We start from the raw sequence: 18,303 nt of genomic DNA, 5'->3' as shown, positions 1-18,303 counted from the left end.
CGTATTTCTTCTTTTAAAACTTAATTCAGTTACCTAGAAAAATATATTTGTATATTGAATGCTTATGTAAGCGCTAACACAATGTGATCTTTTACTTTCAAAAAAGTAAATCTGCCAGTATTTTGTATTACAGAGTAAAAAGAGCTACTTTTAAGACACTGGTAGATGAAGTTCAGGAGTTGGAAGCAAAGTCTGAGGATCCTGGGGCAGTTGTGCATGGCAAGAGGTACTGTAAAAATCTATAGATCATTGTCTTTCATTTAAAAAATAATAATAATAATGCTAAATATCATCAGCCTCATACACTTATCAAAGGCAAAAGGTTATTTTCCAAAAACAAGTAGAATTTCCAATTAAATAGATTGAAAATAATTCAGTGTAGGTATCTGTAAAAAGATTTCAGGTCTACTCAGCCTACATGTTTTTTCATATGCTTTGATGTTAAAATTTTAATTCTGTCACTCTGTGTTAACAACCAAGGCAAAGGGAGTTTAAACCTGCATCATTTACTAATACAGTTATAAATTGAGCCTAAGCATATAAAAATAAACTTAAAAATAAAAAATAAGTAAATAAATAAAAACTGCCTGCCTAGTAGCATATTGAAAACCAGCAAAATCTGTCCAGGATCTGCTGAAATTAAATAGAATAAGCTGGCATTGTATCTAATGCCAGTCAAGAGCAAACAAATTTGACTAAATTATATGAGGTAAGAAATAACTTCAACTTGACACCTCACAAGAATTCTCTTATTGAGCTCTGAGCCAGAAAGCAGTATATGCTTTGTGCTCTTTTGCAAAGAGAAAAGTTGTAACAGAATAAATTACAGAAAAGAAAGCAGATGTTAGTACTAGAAAGTACTGAAAGGGGACCATCTTATAGATGTAGAAGAAAGTAAGGTATTGTACATTTTCAATGTTCCGAACTTGCATTCCCAAGACTTGTCTCGTGTTCTCAAACTCAGCGATTTCCATTGTCTAGGCAGTATGCTGTTCCTTCATGTCACAGAATTTCTTCCACATCTCTTTGTTTTTTAGGCCAGAGGAACTTGGTGTTTTCACCAATGGTTTTGTAATTATTTCTTAATCTCACAGTTAAATAGCTAGGAGGGCTTCATGAAGATTGTTTCAGCTACCTGCCCGAATATCTTTCTTAGATCCATTCATTCTCCACTAAGTCATTTTTTGAACCTGTATTCTTTAAAGTGTATAAGCATCTGCATCTCATGCAAAATCAATGGATGTTAGACATCTTAGTATCTGCTAGTGATTTATTTCAGTGATGTTTTCTATTGTTGTTATTAATTCACGTAATAGAGCCAAAATTTCCTTCTTTAAGGAGAATGTTTCCTTTGTTAAGAAGATGGTCTCATGGACTGACTTACTTACACCATCAGAAACTTGACTCTACTATTCTAACTTCTTTGTTTTATCATCTATGTTGCAGAAACCTGGGTTAACTAGTTAACATTGCAGAGTAATTAGCTAAATTGGCAAGGAATGTCTTCAACATCAGTTCTAAATATGCACATGGGTCTTTTATATTCTTGAGTGGCAGCACTTTTCGTGTGAGCCCAGCTAATCATTTTTGACCTTACTGTATATTCTTCAGCACCAACTAATATTTTTCTAGTGTGCATAATTCTGGAAGTACCATTCTATATTGTAATAGAAGAAGGGATTTGTTCTCATAAAATGCCAAGTAGCCTAAAATGCAGGCTCTTAGAAGATACAAAACACTGATTAAGATGAAACTGAAATAGTGAGAAAGATAACTCAGGAAATGTTTCACCCTGTCCATTACCATCTTAAAAATACTACAACACAAAATAAGAGAGTCAACTTCCACAAATAACAGGTCAGGATTCTATCATTGGCTAGATACTATAATTAAATGGCATTTGAATATTAGTGTTAATTTTCATGTTATTAGTGAAATATATTAGTGTTAATTTTAATTGCTTTTTTTTCAGCTAGAATATATTTGTTTCAGATTTTTTAGAGCTGTGTTGACCTGATATGGCATGCATTTAAATACGTGGAGCCATGGGGATTGGACTCAATGATTCTTGTGGGTCCCTTCCACCTCAGGATATTCTATGATTGTGTGATTCTGTAACTAAGATGGTAAAGCTTCAACCTTTTGATGTTTTCCTACCAGTCTTAGGATGGGAGTTTTCTATTTAAATTCCAAATATGCACTTTCCTCTGTTTTCTTAGAACTAGAATAAAATTGTCATTTAGATTGAAATAATTTAAAGTATTGTTCTTTAAGGATCCTGATTGTATTTTAGCATATCTTTTAGAAGTAGGACAGGCTGATACAGTCTTAAGATCTGTCATCCTTCATATCTTACCAGTGCTGATTTGAAAAGGTATTTTAACTGTTACCATTGAAAACTCAGGAAGAGCATCCCTGTTGTATCCTGTTTGGTAAAGAACATGTAATCAGAATTTTTCCCAATAAATAGCCACAAATAATTTATTCTATCCTTATGTAGGCAACACATTGAAACTGTTTTTCTCGCATATATTTATCCATTAAGTAAGAACATATCTTGAGCAAGAAGGTGTAGGTTTTACATGATGTTGTAGTTTAGCCTGGCAGGCAGCTAAGTACTACGCATTTACTCACTCCCCTGCCAGAGGGATGCGGGAGAAAATTAGAAAAAGGTAAAACTCGTGTGTTAAGATAAAGGCAGTTTAATAGGACAGAAAAGGAAGGAAAACTAATAATAATAAAATGCTGATAAGAGTATACAAAACAAGTGATGCACAATGCAATTTCTTACCACCTGATGACTGATGACCAGCCAGTTCCTGAGTAGCAACACCCCACCCCTGGCCAGCCCCCACCAGCTTTATTGTCCAGCATCACTCCATGTGGCATGGGACATCCCTTTGGCCGGTCTGGGTCAGCTCTCCTGGTTCTGTCCCCTCCCAGCTCCTTGTGCACCCCCGGATTCCTAGCTGGCAAGGCAGCACAAGAAGCTGAAAAGCCCTTGGCTCTGTATAAACACTGCTCTGCAACAACTAAGCATCAGTGTGTTATCAATATTATTCTCATCCTAAATCCAAAACACAGCAATGTACCAGCTAGCAGGAAGAAAATTAACACTATCACAGCCAAAGCCAGGACACTAACTTTTCTAATAGAAAGTAAACTTTTATGTTGGAATAATATTTCCTTGAACTTAAAGAACAGACCAGCTTCAGTGAAGTAGCAAATTTATGTCACAAAAAGTATGATTTTTATAATTAAAGACATGGTAACAGATGTGACAAAGCTGTTGACACTTAAAATTTAAATGACTAAAATAAGAGCATATTCTTTGTGTACAAACCATGGTTCAAAAAAAAAAAAAAGCTTTTCTGATACCTAGTATATGATGTTTAAGTAAAACCAACAATATTAATACTCATAAAATATTTTTATATTTTATAGACTAAAAGTAACATAATAGACTAAAATTAACAGACAAATAACAGCCCTAACTTGTGTCTTTAGAGATATTTACCACAAATGCTGCTTCATACAGTAATTGTTTTTCATTCAAGCCACTTTGAAATTATTTTTTTTAAACCAGCCAAATGGTTGATCAGGAATATATGAAGTAGTTTTTTTTTTTTTTCCTGTAAGTGTATATGACATGTTCAGATATAGTTAATATTCAGATTTTCCATATAGGTACAAATAATGAGCATTGTAATTTAGTTGCTGATTTATCATTGGTTAATTATGAAACCATGTTTTCTTGACTTCACATGGAGATTTTTAAAAGTTTAGGATGGCAGCAAGGCGATTCATAATAAAGGGCTTTCACTATTTCCTCAAGTATAGAAATAGAACAGAATTTAATACCTGAGTAGCTGGAAGCACTTTTGTTTTCCAAAATGTATTTCCTACTTCACTTGTATTTTCTGTACCAGAAATCAGATCTATGCAGTGGAAACTTCATTATACATAAACTAACAAATGTGTATACTTTATTTTCATGTAAAACTTAAGGCAGTATTTTCAGTGCTTAGCATTTAGGCAATCTGAATATTTTATTCTGAAATAAGGGTATGTGATGATGATACCAAAATGCTGCAATAGGTCTACTGTGCTTTTGTGCCTACAAAAATAGCTTCGTATTAGAAAATAACATTTGTCAAAACAAAAAAAATGCTGTCTTCAGTTAATTTTAGGAAAGGTTTCTCAGATGTGTTGCAAAGGAAATACAGTTGATATCTATATCAAATTTTTCATATGGTCTTTCACCTCTTTGCCCTCCCATTTATGAAAAGGTATTTATTTATTCACCCTATGTGTCTTCGTGGTTTAAACCTCTGTCCTTAAGTCGTTTTTAGTAATCTAGTTTAACAGTTGTAGCTCTGAACTAAAAGTCTACATTGCCTAGTGGAGCAGTGAAGAGGAAAAAGTTTAAAAAAAAAAATACATATAGCATATGAAAACATGGAGAGTAAGATGTATCTCAATACTCCAACTTCTCCGTTCTTGGGATTTTGGCTCAGCAGATGCCGACTGCTTTCCTGCAATTGGTACCTAATTCATTTTTACAAGGAAGTTCCATTCTCTTCAAAACATGGCCAACGAAGCAGTTTACTACACCCATCCTCTTACCCTGTAGATTTTACAGTTAGCCTTCCTCTGTGCATGTGGGGATTTAAGTTTATTTCCCTCTTCCAACATAGAAGAGCCAGGCTCTGACCTCCTGGCATGTTCTTTAAACATCAGATTGGATGGAAACAGAAAGGGGAAACAGACCACCAGTCTCTCCAGTTTAAGCCAATGGTTCAATTTTATCTAGAAAAATTAAGTGCTCATTGAAGGAAGAACAAGCATTTCTAATATAATGCTTGTATAGAATGCTACTCTAGTAAGGGAAGGAATCAAGTTCCATTTCTACCACTTAGTCTGGTAGGTAGTTAGGGAAGGTAGTCTATTTAGCTAATTGGCGGTAATATTAAGGAGTAATTTGACTGGTCAGAACTCACTGAAGGTAGGCATGTGAAATCCATTATACATGCCACGTCCTTACACAGAGACAACTTCGATAATCTGGCAGAACTAACAAAATCAAATCACTATATACGCAGAATGAATATTACATAGATTTAAGTAAAATAAATCATTTTTAGACCAGTTTACATGAGGAGGGACTGGATTTTCCAGCACTGGAAATGGTTAAATGACAGGTTGGTATTTTTCTGAAACACAAGCTCTAATTCACATTGAATATCGAATTTAGAGCAAGAAATTAAAATGGTATTTATGGTTTTTTGTTTGTTTTTGTTTGTTTTTTTTTTAATACAGTCCCTGTGCATCTTCCATATGTTACCAAAATCGTGAACTTTCTGAGCTACAGCTAGCCCATCTGTTACTTATTTAGTAATGTAGAATCCTATTTGAAAGAACTTTAAATGTAAGAGAGATGAACTGCAATGAAACCTGACACATTCACTACAGTTCACAGGATTCAGCTGTCCCTTGAGCCTCAGTTGGTCTAAAACCAACGTAATACTCTTTGTGTTTTCTATGTAGACTGAAATGGAAATCCTCTTGGATCATATTAGAGCATAATAAACACACAAAAAAGCAGTGTAGAGCCAGTACTGCTCTGGAAAGGAGATGGGCTGAAGTGACCCACTTCCAGTAGTAGTAGTAGCCCATTATTTGGGTATGACCTCCAGAAAAACAAACTCCAGAGTTTGACAGAGAACAGACCTTGTTAAATCACTTTTTATGGAAAATCTGAAATGTTTTGATATGAAATATGTTTCTGTACACAGAGCTGATAACACCTGTTCTGACTTTCCCTCCATCTTCCTTTCCTATCCCACTCTGGGGTAATGTTTCAGTAGAAGCTAAGAGCCCTTCTTTCTGTAAGAAATTTGGCCTGGCACTATTCAGCCCATGCTGCTTCTAGAAAGCCAGTGTCTTCCCTTTACACCACATGTTTCTAAAGGAGTCACGCTCAAATATATAAAATATTATTCACTTATTTGTATTGTCAGTGCATGACAGTACTTCAGACAGATGTTTTGCATTTACTGTAACAAGTAAAAACAATACAAAGGATCTGGACATCATAACCTGCCCTTGCACAAGCTTTTAATCATCTATTTAATAATTAATTCAGGCACAGGTAAAAATAATTTTTAAAAGATCATTTTTCTTTTAATAACTAATTCCTGTTTAACAGACTCAAAGGTAAAGGGTTAGTGTAAATAGTAAGTAATTTTTTTCACACTTATCTGCTTTCTTTCTAGCTTAACTGAAAGAGCCCAACTACTGAAGAATGTTTTTAAGAAGAACCATGTGAACTTGTATCGCTCTGATTCACTGCAGCAAAATTTGCTTCGTAAGTGTTCACTTACAAAGAAAAAGTAGTATATGTTAATAGTATGGAAGTAAAACACTACCTTTCACTGCATTTCTGTATAGTAAAGATGCAGTATCCTAATATTTGTCACGGTGGCTTTTAGTACATCTTTCTAGAATGCACCTTTCAAAATTTATCTATTTTGTATCACAGCTTTGGATAGGACTGTTTTTTATGATCTTAGCATTATCTTTAACAAATGAATTATTCAATAAATTTTGTTAAATTTTGTAGGTTTTTGCAGTTAATTTTTCAAACTTTAAGCATCTTTAAGTTGTTTTAATTCAGTCTGCCTTCAAAAAAAGGAAGACGTGTTTGGAGTGTAAGTATTAGATACTGTGTTTGTGAAAACTGACATTGTGTGTGACCATGTTCATATTTGAATGTAAACCCAGTTAGACTATATTCTTTGACCGTGGTTAGGATTCTATCAATTCCTACGACACTTTGCTATTTTACAATTGCAAAATTATGTAAGAAAGAGTGTAGGTTTTCTACCTACTAACAATTGAAAAGAGACTCATCTATATTGACCTTTGTTAAGTTCCTGTCGTTAAAGCTTTAAAATATTGAGGATTATGTGAAATCCAATTAAAACTTTTTCTATTTTGGTTTGTATCTGCAGATGGCTACGCTTTCTCTCAAGATGAAAATGGAATAGTTTCCCAGTCCGAAGTAATAAGAGCATACGATACCACAAAACAAAGGCCTGAGGAATGGTGAAGGAACACAGCTCAAGATTTAGGCCTCATAAGTTACTTCTGTGAGACAGACTACTAGATCTTTGCTGGGAACTACAACCATGGCCCAGTTATCAGAGATTTTAAGATCTATGATGATCTTATTCCATAAAGTTTGGATTTGTGTATTCAGTAGACATAAGCACTGTGCAACTATACTGTAACACACCATCTCTAAATTTTTTAACAAGTATTTGCTTAGCCTTTGTAAGCAGATTGGAATTTACCTTGTATCTTGCCAGCTTGCTTATTTTACAATGAAGTTGAATCAATACTGGTCATATACTTGGAAGGTAATGGTCAGATTGCTAAATATGCTTTACATTGACAGACCATTATCATCTGTGGAGGTTTTTAAGTGGTAATATATTTAACTACAGTTGATAACAAGCCTTTGATTTCAACAAGTGCTGAAAAAATAGTATCTTAATGGTGTTCACTCACCTTCTTTACGAAAGATTTTGAGTCAAGATGTTTATAGATATTTGTGTCAAACTAGCATACAAACGTTTGCCAAAGAAGTTCCATAAATGTTTTCTGTTGTCAGAAATAATTTGAAAGGAAACGAACTCTGGTCCTGATTTCAGAACTGCATGCTTGAGTCTCGGCACTCAAGAAGAAAGATTTACTGTGCAGTGAGTCTAATTTGTGTGGCCTTGATGGCATTTGCTTTCAAAACTGCAAGTATTGCACCCTTGGCCTTATAGAATCTTTTCCCTTATTTTCATTTAATAGTGCATATGTTGAAAATGGATACCACCTTGTAAAATTGAGTGCACGTTATTTTTGTTCAAATTTTAAAGAATTGCTCTGCCTTACTTCCCTTCGTCAAACTTGAATTATTTTTGCAATGCTTAGATTTGGTAATTGTATCTGCTTATACTGTAAGTTCAAAAGAAAGTTTGTTTTAATTTACTTTTTAAACTTAATTACATTTTCAACATTTTTATACTAAAGTAATGCATACATTGAAACACAGAGCAAACCATGCCCTTCAGTAGTGTGATATGTACTGTTTTATTTGCACTGAAGTCACTTCCTATAAAGACGTGAAATACATTGCAGCAGCCTCTTTAGAACTTAATGGTCAAGCAGAATACCTATACACTCGCCTTTAATTAAAAAGAGAAGGATAGTGACTGCAGAAAAAGATACTTATGTTTTTTATTTAAAAAGGGGGGGGGGGGGGGGGGGGGGTAAATTAAAAGTCTCTTACTGGGAAAATTGTGATGATAATGTTTTTAAGTAGTAAAAGTTGGTATTTCTCAGCTTACCACCCAATGGCCATCAGGTTTCAAATAAGGGAAAGCTACTTTTTAATTTCAGAAATTAGTTAAATCTTGTAGCTTTTTAGTCCATGTTTAATTCTGATTTTAAAAGCCACCGTAATTGCATCTAGAATACATTATTCTGTAGTAACAGATGTTTTTATTTTTAATTAAATTTCAGTGTATTATGTAGAAATTACAGTTTTTTCCTTGAATGGAGATCAGCTAGATGGAAAAGCAGAACAATGACACAATGACATCCTTAGTGATCTGCTAGATTAAGATTTTCCTCTTTGCTCTCCAACTCATCCAGTTTCAACTTAAAAGTAACGGGTCCTACATTCACATCTTTTCTGAACCTTTCTTGATCAGTCTTACTAATTTTTATAAAACCATTTACTAAAGGTGATTTTAGCTCTTTGCCTTTCATCTAACTAAACACTTGACATGTAATGTTATTACACCGTCCAACTTTCTTGTGCTCCATTCTAGGAGAAGCTTACAAATATACATGAAAACCCCAACAAAAAACACTATATGAAAGTACATATTTAGGAAGGCATATCAATGGGAAGGCAGTCTGCATTTCATATGCATGTTATGCAATGTCTTCCTCTCGCTTTCCTGGAGTGATCTCTAAACAGAAGTGAAAACAGAAGACATAGGGACAAAGGGAACGTATCCCACTAGAAACAGTACTGCCAGTCAGTCATGCAGACAAGAACTGCCTTCAGAAAAGCCATTTCAGGCATAGATAAATAGATGGATCAATATGGGAGGGGCAAATCACTTGACCTAAGGCAAGAAAAAATTTGGGGGCATGGCCCTTTCCTAAAATGGGGTTCCCTATTTTCTGTCATCGAAGGGACAATGACCAACTTCAAAACATTTCTGAAATTAACCATGACACTGTTGTTCTTTTGTAATCTTTCAGTGTACTTAACTCATAAAATGGTCCAATCCACACATACTGACTAATTTTTATATTATTTTTCTGTTCTAAATGGTTTATTTACTGATTTTGCAGAAATTACATGAGGACTAGAAATCCATTGCGATGTATTGTGACAAAATTACAGGAATACACGTTATTTAAAAAAAAAAAAAAAGCATCTCCCAGTTGTAAAAGTTTGTTGAAAATGACACTATATATATTAAAAAGGAAAACAGTTCTAATTTAGATGGTGATTATTTTTTTTAAGGTAGCGTAAACTTATCACAATGTTTCATCCTTACGTCTTTATAGAATTGAAAGTAGTATTTCACAAAGTACAGTTTTCATTTTTATTTTTTGTTTTATTCCCCTTGTCTCTATACTTTTTCCACAAGCCATATGTTATTTATTGTCTGGTGATTAGTGATAGGAAGATACTGCTTCATGGAAATAGTAAAAAGACAATGTGGCAATTCTAACCATATTTTTTGATTTTTGTAAACAACTTAATTTTTTCATTTCTGTAAGCAACTTAATTTTAAAACATAAGATCATCCTAGCTATGTGTGCACATTTTTTAAATCAGGTCAGGTATACAATATGCACTTTATTTTCTTGTTAAGTACACAGTAATATAATCTATTATGATCTGGTTCATACATCATATCTTTGTTAAAGTAAGGGGATTGTGCAGATGTTTATTGAAAGAAAAAACAGTTTAGGCAAAAATACTTATAAGAATGCATTTGTTCTTATTGGTTAAAAATTCAAATTTGTATTGAATACAGAATTCACGTGGAATTTTCCATCTGTTTCATGTGCACTGTGTAATTACAAGTTAGTATTAAAAATTAAACATCAAAAAGTTGAAGCAGTGCCACTTAGAAATCAGATATCATATAAATACTGTTGCTTAATTATTTTTAAATATATATATATATATGTATGAGTGATTCAAAAGAGTAACAGGAAACAATTTTAACAAACCTATTGATAATTTGTATTTGGAAAATTTTCTTGCCAATTCCTAATTTTACACTTATTTTTGCAAGGCAGTTTCAACAGATTTATACTTGAACATCATTCTATTTGTATAAAATAAATAAAGTATTTTGAAACACTGAGAGTTAGCTGAAGATTCCTATATGTCAACATACATCCATAAAATTCCCTATGTTACAAGGATGTGTTTAAAGTGTCTTAGGACATTTTCATTATTTTGAAATCCATCTGGAATGATTAGTAATTTGGAGTATGTGTTAAATTTAAGGAGAGATGTTGTTTCCCTTTTTTCTTCCATGTTGCGTAAAAGCACTTGTAGTTCTGATGAATTTATCATTCTGTCTGCATGAGGTGATATTTTTCAGTGTTCGGAGGCAATGCATGGTTGTTGCTCTTCCTGTTTTTTAATGCCTTTGTTAAAAGTCTTCTCATAATATAGCCAGAAGCTAGCGCTCTGTAAGCAAATGAGTTTGTCAATTCAACTTTCTTGGTACTGGATGTTTTCATTGGTAGCAAAACTCAACAAATGAGTTTCTCCTTCCCCCCTCTGCCCTCGCTCCCCCAGTCTGTTCGCTGTTAACCAATAGATCTTCATTAAACAAAGGAATATTTTAGCATTCCAAACCTGGTTCCTGCTTATGCAAACCGTTACTCACATAGGCTTCAATTGGACTGTTTGTAAGTATAAGGACTGCTCAGCTGAGTAAGGATGTGCAAAGCCGGGCACTTTGGAGGGCTGGGACTTTTGGAAGGTTGCTTAAATAAAAGCATTTCCGTATATTGAGTGATTTGTAACTGCAAAGCTGCAACCAGAATCATTTTTTTAAACCATATTTTATGGTGTTTCTTTATTGTAGAATAGAAGCCATAAATGCACTAACATTGTTTTTTCTACTTCAACTTAATTTTTCATCAAGATTTTCAGTGTTTGATATGTATGAACCGCTGCAGAAAGCAGTCACTATGTACAAGCAAAATTTGCATTCAAGGTAAAGTGAGGTTTTACAGCCCCACTAAGCCATTACTGCTGAAACTGTTGTGGAAATTATGAAGCTGCATGAATGAAGACTTTTTGAGTCGGTGTTTATGGTAGTTTCTCAGGTTTAGTTTTAACTGGATGTTAAATGCACTGTGTTTTATAAGTAGTTATTCTCTTTTAGTAACACATTCAGTTCTATGCAGTGTTACATGTCACTTGGCATTTGGTGAATGTGCATGTTTTGAACTGCAAATTTTAAATGTTTTGTCTTTTAATTGTTAAAAAAAAATGAATAAACTTTGCCATTAAACGAAAACTCACAGCTGAAGTGATTGGTTGCAAATGCTAGGGATTGCTTTCAAAGAAGAAAATGCGTATGCCATCATTCTTGTCTTTAATTTTTCTAAAATGGGGCGTTTCAGAAATAGCGTTACATGAGTATCAGAAACTACTTATGTTACTTTGGTAAACCAAAAAGAAAAGTAGAAAAGTGTGTTGTGTTGTTTTTTTTAATAGTTATTTTCAAATGTCTTGTTCAGTTCTCATGTGAAGTCCAGAGAGACATTAAAGCAAACAAGCGAAAAAGGAGTATGGGAGCCTGCAATTTAGTGATTTGCAGCAGAGCCCTAAGATACTTCTGGTGGTGATGCTGTATTTTGAAAGAGAAGTATGCAGTACAAAAGTGGTAGAATAGGAATAAGGGAACGTCATCTCATTTTTCAGATGACAGCGATGGACACTGTATCCCATGGCCACTATAGCAGCAGATGCTTCTTTTGCCTAACAGTGCTTACCCACAGAATAAAAATCAATACAGCCAAACCTAATTTGGGTTTTGGTTGCAGATAAGATGACTGATTCTTTTTATATACTTGGCAATTAATTTCTTGTAGATTTTGTGTTCTGTGCAGTTAGGCTCAATAATGGATGCATCTTTTAAGCTGTTTCACGATGCCAGTCTTAAGTGGTGGAGCTGGCTTAAGGAGATTCCACCTCACAATATGTCAACTTCTCTGCTATGCTGACAGTCATAAAGCCATTAAAATTATTCAGGTTATAATCCTTATAATGATTCAGGTTCCCTTTCAAGTCCCTACCCTCTTTTCTTATGGAAAATGTTAGTTGTAAGCAAAATCATTTCACCAACCTGACTTACGCTACAGCCCACCGAAATTCACAAGTCAGATGGAGAGAATGAAAAGAAGAGAAAAGCATTTCTTTCTACCTCCGTGAGTGAAGACAGCGTGTCACAGAATTACCGCCTCAATGTAATTGCGAATCAAAAACTTTGTATAAACGTTGTGGAGCAGCAGCCCCCTCAAAAGCAGGTCTGTGATGCTCTGTTTAGCCTGCACAACACATCACAATACACGGAAAAACGGTGCCAAGGATTGATTGCATATCTTTACCGTCAAGCTTTAATAGCAGCAATGAAATCATTTTAAAATTGTCATTATCATATTGTTACATTCCTGGAGGACTAGTGTTACAAACGGTCCGTTAGTTTACGTAGCCATTTTTGCTATACTGCTTACCTAGCTTCAAATAAAATCCTTCAGAAATTCCTGCCAGGACATGTAATGTTTTCCTTGGCACCGAAGGAGTTTGATACATTTTGGAGATATGTGGTTAAGAAACTCTTAGTATAGGAAAACCAAATGAAGGGCTGATCTAATTCATGTCACTATTCATTATTCTTTTCCCATAGAAGGTGTGGGTTTTATACATGCAATTACCAGCTAATCGCAATCAAAGCATTTTGTGCATAATGTGTGTGAATGACAATAATCAGTTTTCTGAGTGTGATTCTTCTTTCATTTTGATGTATCTTAGATTGGTGTCACTCTAGTAAAGTGCGTATGAAATAGCTCCTCAATTACAAATGAAATAATTAAGCCTGCTCTGCTTAAAAACAACAACAAAAAAAGGCATAGCAGTTCAGCGAGTACTATATAAAGTGTTTTTTTCAGTTCAAGCATACATCTAGCCCATCAAACTGTTTCATTAGTCGTTAAAATTGTGTATCGGAATGTCATTTGTGTTCTGTCTGCAAGTTTTTTATTTTTTTTTTTTCCTGTAAATCATAGGAGCATCCATGCCATAAGGTCCTTTTTATTAGGAAGGAAGTTCAGTCTATAAGCTGAGAACCTAAATCCATGTTGGAAACGAGCATGGGCAATGACCATTTCAGTCCTTGGGTCTGTATTCTTGCCAATTCCTTTCCTGTCCCTTCAGCTATATAAGTCACTGTCACTAGCTCCATTAACAGTAATTTACAATTCTTCATGGCCAATCTATTTGCACAGTGCAATCCCCACCTCACCTGGCACACAGGTGATCCGGTACAGCTATTTTAACTTCAGCTGATCGTTCCCAGTCTCAGCCCCGTCTGCAAGATTTGTTGCACTCTGGCCACCAATCTGTAAAGTGCTTAGCACTCCATAAACTTTTAAGTCTGATTCAGTGGAATTATTCCTGTGTGTCAAGTTTTTCAAGCATTTTTATGAGGTCAAAGACATTATGCGGCATGAGAGGAGGAAGGGAGGTAAGTAGCTCAGACAGGTCTTCCCTGCTAGGTTGAATTCCACAACACACGGCAAACTTTACAGCCTTTACTTGGGCTGAATAAGTCCTAAAAATTGTAAGACTGTATTCAAGCGCAGCAAAAATCATTCCCTGTGTTAATACATTAAGAAATTTGACTTTAGAGCCTGCTGCAACTATTAGGAAGCCTCACATCTTTAGTGTACACTAACAAATTGTAGTAGTCAATGACTGTCAAACTCATGATTTTTCAGTGTATAGCGGATCTTTGAGGAAAACACTGAATTTCAGCTATCCATCACCCGTGTCAGTGGTACTGGTGACTAATTAATGCTTGAAGGTAAATAAAATTGTTCCTTCCCAGCCAAAAAGATCAAGTTTATGCTTCCAGCTGTAGTATCTGTTTTGCCTTGATTTACTAGATGAAAAAATTTTCTACCAAGGACTTATTATATATTTGTAAACCATACTTTAATCAACATAGTTTAACATCTATTTCTGCTGTATATGCGAATGACCAGTATATCACGCAGGATGCTTCCAAACAGCAGAGATGAATTCTGGGAAAAGTTTTCCAGAAAGGTATTTCCTGAACAGACCCATAGTACCTCAAATGCACAGTGGAGCCAGGACATATCCCTACAGAACAACAAAAAAGGTGGGCAAAACTTTACCTGCTCCCTTTCTTGAAGATTGCTTCTAAAAAGAATGGCAAGCACTTTTCAAGTAGTTTGTCAAGTATCTGACATCTATTTATAGATTATTATGTTGTTGTTATATGTCATAAAACATATACACTATTGTGTATCGCTATTTTAGTTTACAATTAGCAGTTACAACATGCAAGTCAAAACCTATTACTTAAAGCATCGTTATATGGAAATTAAGTTGTCTTTTCCTTAGCAACTGCATCTCCAGCAATAATGTCTATTGGATTGTATCAGTAATTACGCAATAAAAATCACAATAATAGTTTTTCAAAATATTTTTCCATAAATGCTAAAATACAGATCGCTAGATATTTGCTAAAAAAATATAGATATATATATATATTCAACTCTTAAGAACCGATTACGTTTTTCTAAAATACCAAGTGCAATATGTCATAATTCAGACTAGAAGTGCTATAATTTTAATATGCGTTGATACGCTAATACTTGTAAAATAGGCCAGCTATTACATACTTCAACAAATCCTATACCCTGGGAGTTTTGGGCTCATAAAATAGGAAAATTCATCCTCTGATATCGCGGAGTCTGCCACACAGAATGAGGCTGGATTTGTTCACAAAAATAAAGTCTAAAGGGAAGCCCTTTAATGACTGCACATTTTTCTTGTGTATTTTCCATTTGCTTGCTGCATGTGTTTGTTTTAGACGCCTTTTTTCTTCTTCCATTTGGTTTGCTGGCTTACTTGGATGAAGGAATGTAGAAGGGCAAACAAAATTTGTTCCCAAGGCAGAATGTTTTAGATTAAAATACCCAACTAATCAATGTGGTTTTAACCACATTAAGTTTCAAGTTACATATAAAAAGATATTAATTTATTAGCTAGCTATATAGAGAAATTTACATTATATTAAATCCACACAGCAGGTGCACAGTTAAAGATGTAAATCATTTACAAAAGCAAAATTTGCTGCTTTTAACAGGAAGCAATGCAGTATAGTTACACCAACAAAGTGAAAATTTTCTCACTGAACAGCATCTCCACAAAGACATACAGGTGACGCTCGATTCCAACCACAGTTTATTGATACATTTTTTTGAGGTGACTACTAAATAATTAGTGTTGTCAATGTTGTAAATACATTTTAAATTACAAGCTTGTCTTTACATTTTATACATGGCTAATTTTACAAATAGAACTTTAAGATCAGTTTGTCCAGCTTAGACGTGTTGCTGAGCAAAAGGCCAACAATAAATACTTTCTTCTGAAGAAGGCTTCAGTACGATGCCATTTTTAGAATTTTATGCTGAGAAGTTATTAGCGATATTACTGAATACATTCTGCTTTTCTCATACATAATTATTCAGCTGCTTGGGATTCGCATGTTTTCAACTAGCCTAATTCATACTATTTTTATCTTAGTTAAAGTTAACTAATACAAATATGCAGTGTAAGTTCAGGTATATTATCTGTATTTAAAAAATCCCAAGCATTTCCATATCTATAGTAAAATACCTCCTCTTACTTTCATTGCTCGTGGAAGTGGAAGCAGTCAGCTGTTTTAGGATCCACAGACTCTTCGGTTTAGTATGTTACTTCTCTGTTACTTCTCGGTCTGACTGCTGTTTTATAGCACTATTCTGATTATTGGCTCCGTGGAATACAGTCAGTTTGTTAACTAAGTTAGTATCATTTAGGGTTAAAGCATCATTTATAGCTCCATGAAATGAGTAACTTTATCCCTTTTTTTTTTCCATTTGTCTCTGAATATGTTTTGCACGCATTAGACTGAACTATCAGAGCAGTCAAACTGAGACTGGAACATTTTATAATTCGTTTGTAACTGCGATCCAAGCTCGGGAAAGTACTGAAGGCTGGGTTTCTGAAATCTTGCACTTTTCAAGGGCAACTCACCCACGGGAACGGTTCTGACTTCTGGCATCACGTGCGACGCCCGCGGCAGCAGTCCTTGCGCTCCCTAGGGCTGCGTTACTCCGTGGCGACTCCTTTCAGCTCTGGCCGAAGTCAGAGCAGCTCTTCCCAGCTAGGGCAGGCTCTGGCTGGAGCGGGTACCCAAAGTACGGCGGCGACACCAGAAATCCCGATGGCTGGTTCAGGTGGGCGGCGTGGGCTGGCTGGAAGCAGCCAGATGTGTAGGGCGGCGGTGGCGAGGCCACGAGGCACCCCGGCTCTGCCCGGGCGAAGGAGAACCTGCGAACCGAACCGCTGGCCGAACTGGAACTGGTGGCCGTGCTCGACTGCCTCGACGGCGTCCTGAAGCTGGTCGAGGCCAGGATCATGGGAAGAGTCTCGGTCTGGTAGCTCCGGAGAGAGAAGCGTATCGGCTGCGAAGGCTGCTTAGGTCTTAAACAGGTGCAGCAATAAATCGCCACCAGAGAGCCCACGATAATGAAGGCGATAAATATTGATCCGACTATGAGGAACGGCACGTAGATGGGCTCTGGGAGAAGAAAGAAGAGGAAAAGCCGTGCGCGTTAGCCTGTGGAAATAACCATGCTCTTTAAGAGCTTATGGAGCCCCACGTCACTGGCTCAGTCCCACTAGACACCGAGCCTCGCAGAGCTCCTGACCGCTCTCATTAGATCTAAATTAAAGTTTATACCCCAGAGGCCACAAGTCAGAAGTTCTCTCAGTTGACGGTGTTACAGTTACCGACGGCAGACGCCGTTTGCCACACGTCTATTTAGGTTTCGCAGACTCCCACCCCTCTCCCACCCCCTCAGACCCCAAAATTGGGGCTGGCGGTGTAGCTGCCTGCAGTAGCCAGGCTCGGGTGCCCCAGGTGCCGTTACACGCCGTGAGGTGGCCGCAGGCGCGGCTCGGGACGCTGCTCGCCGTGCCCACGCCGGACCCGTCGAGGGACCCGAGCACGGCCTCGGGCACCCCGAGGGGGCCGCTCCCGGATCACCCCCCCCGGCCCCGCCGCACCTGGAGCCTCCGGCCGGGCCAAACCGAGCCGGGCCGGGCCGGGCCGTGCCAGGTTGCCCCCGGGGGTCCGTCCCCCGCCCGCCCCGAGCCCCTCGGTGCGGGCACTCACGGGCGGTGACTCCCGGGTCCGGGGTCTGCCGGTCGTTGGTGCAGCCGCCCTGCTCCAGGCGGGCCTCGGCGGCGGCGCAGCAGTAGCGCAGCGCGCAGGAGCCGCAGCAGATGGTGGCGGCCGCCGTGTCGAAGCCCTCGGGGCACTGGAAACCCTCGTGGTAGCCGCCCTGCCCGTCCACCCAGCCGTGGCAGTACTCCCCGCCGCCGGGCTGCCCGCCGCCGCCGCCGCCCAGCAGCCCCAGCAGGAGGCAGCGCAGCGGCAGCAGCACCAGCAGCCGCCGCCGCCGCCGCCCCGCCATCGCCCCGCCGCCGCCGCCGCCGCCGCCGCCGGGGCAGGCAGGGGGCGGCCCCGGGTGCGGAGCCGAGCCCCGGCCGGGAAGGGGGGCAGCCCCCCTCCGTGCCGACCCCGCCGCCGCCCCGCGGGCGGAGCCGCCCCCCGCGCTGCCCCAGCCCCGCACTCACCTGCCGCCCGCCGCCCGACGCCCGGCTTTCCCCTCTGCTGCCCCAGTCCCGGCCGCTGCCGTCGGGCCCGGGCCGCTCCGTGCCCCCCGAGCGGGGCTGCGGGGCCGCGGGGCCGGGCGGCGGCGGCGAGCCCCGACGGGGCGGCCGCGGGGGCTTGCCCCACGCTGCTCCCCCCGCAGCGCCCAAACGCGGGGCCGGCCGGGCCAGGAGCGTGTTAAACATCATCGCCCGTGTGTTTAGAAAAAAAAAAAAAATCA

At 38.1% G+C, this 18,303-nt stretch overlaps 2 protein-coding genes across 7 annotated transcripts in view; one reads left to right on the top strand and one right to left on the bottom strand.

Annotated features, from left to right (window-relative positions):
• Positions 1-13,346, top strand: part of LOC136790664 (phospholipid-transporting ATPase IA) — a 103,720-nt gene extending 90,374 nt beyond the window's left edge. For all 6 annotated transcript variants that reach the window (XM_066995819.1, XM_066995817.1, XM_066995818.1 and 3 more), the window contains 3 exons: positions 134-226; positions 6,276-6,367; positions 7,014-13,346. In XM_066995819.1, coding sequence (XP_066851920.1) covers positions 134-226; positions 6,276-6,367; positions 7,014-7,111 — 283 coding nt within the window. In that variant the 3' untranslated portion in view covers positions 7,112-13,346. The remainder of the gene's footprint in view (positions 1-133; positions 227-6,275; positions 6,368-7,013) is intronic.
• A 1,278-nt stretch (positions 13,347-14,624) lies between these two features.
• Positions 14,625-17,888, bottom strand: LOC106048053 (protein shisa-3 homolog). Its single transcript, XM_048072879.2, has 2 exons — positions 17,583-17,888; positions 14,625-16,985 (listed from the first exon to the last, which is right to left on the bottom strand). The coding sequence occupies exons 1-2, from the start codon at positions 17,881-17,883 to the stop codon at positions 16,534-16,536; spliced, it is 753 nt and encodes a 250-aa protein (XP_047928836.2). The 5' UTR covers positions 17,884-17,888; the 3' UTR covers positions 14,625-16,533.
• Positions 17,889-18,303: the final 415 nt, after the last annotated feature.

Source organism: Anser cygnoides, chromosome 4 (genome assembly GCF_040182565.1).
Source record: "Anser cygnoides isolate HZ-2024a breed goose chromosome 4, Taihu_goose_T2T_genome, whole genome shotgun sequence".
Lineage (NCBI taxonomy): Eukaryota > Metazoa > Chordata > Aves > Anseriformes > Anatidae > Anser > Anser cygnoides.
Note: the sequence above shows the minus strand (reverse complement) of the source record. Positions and strands in the feature narration are given on the sequence as shown.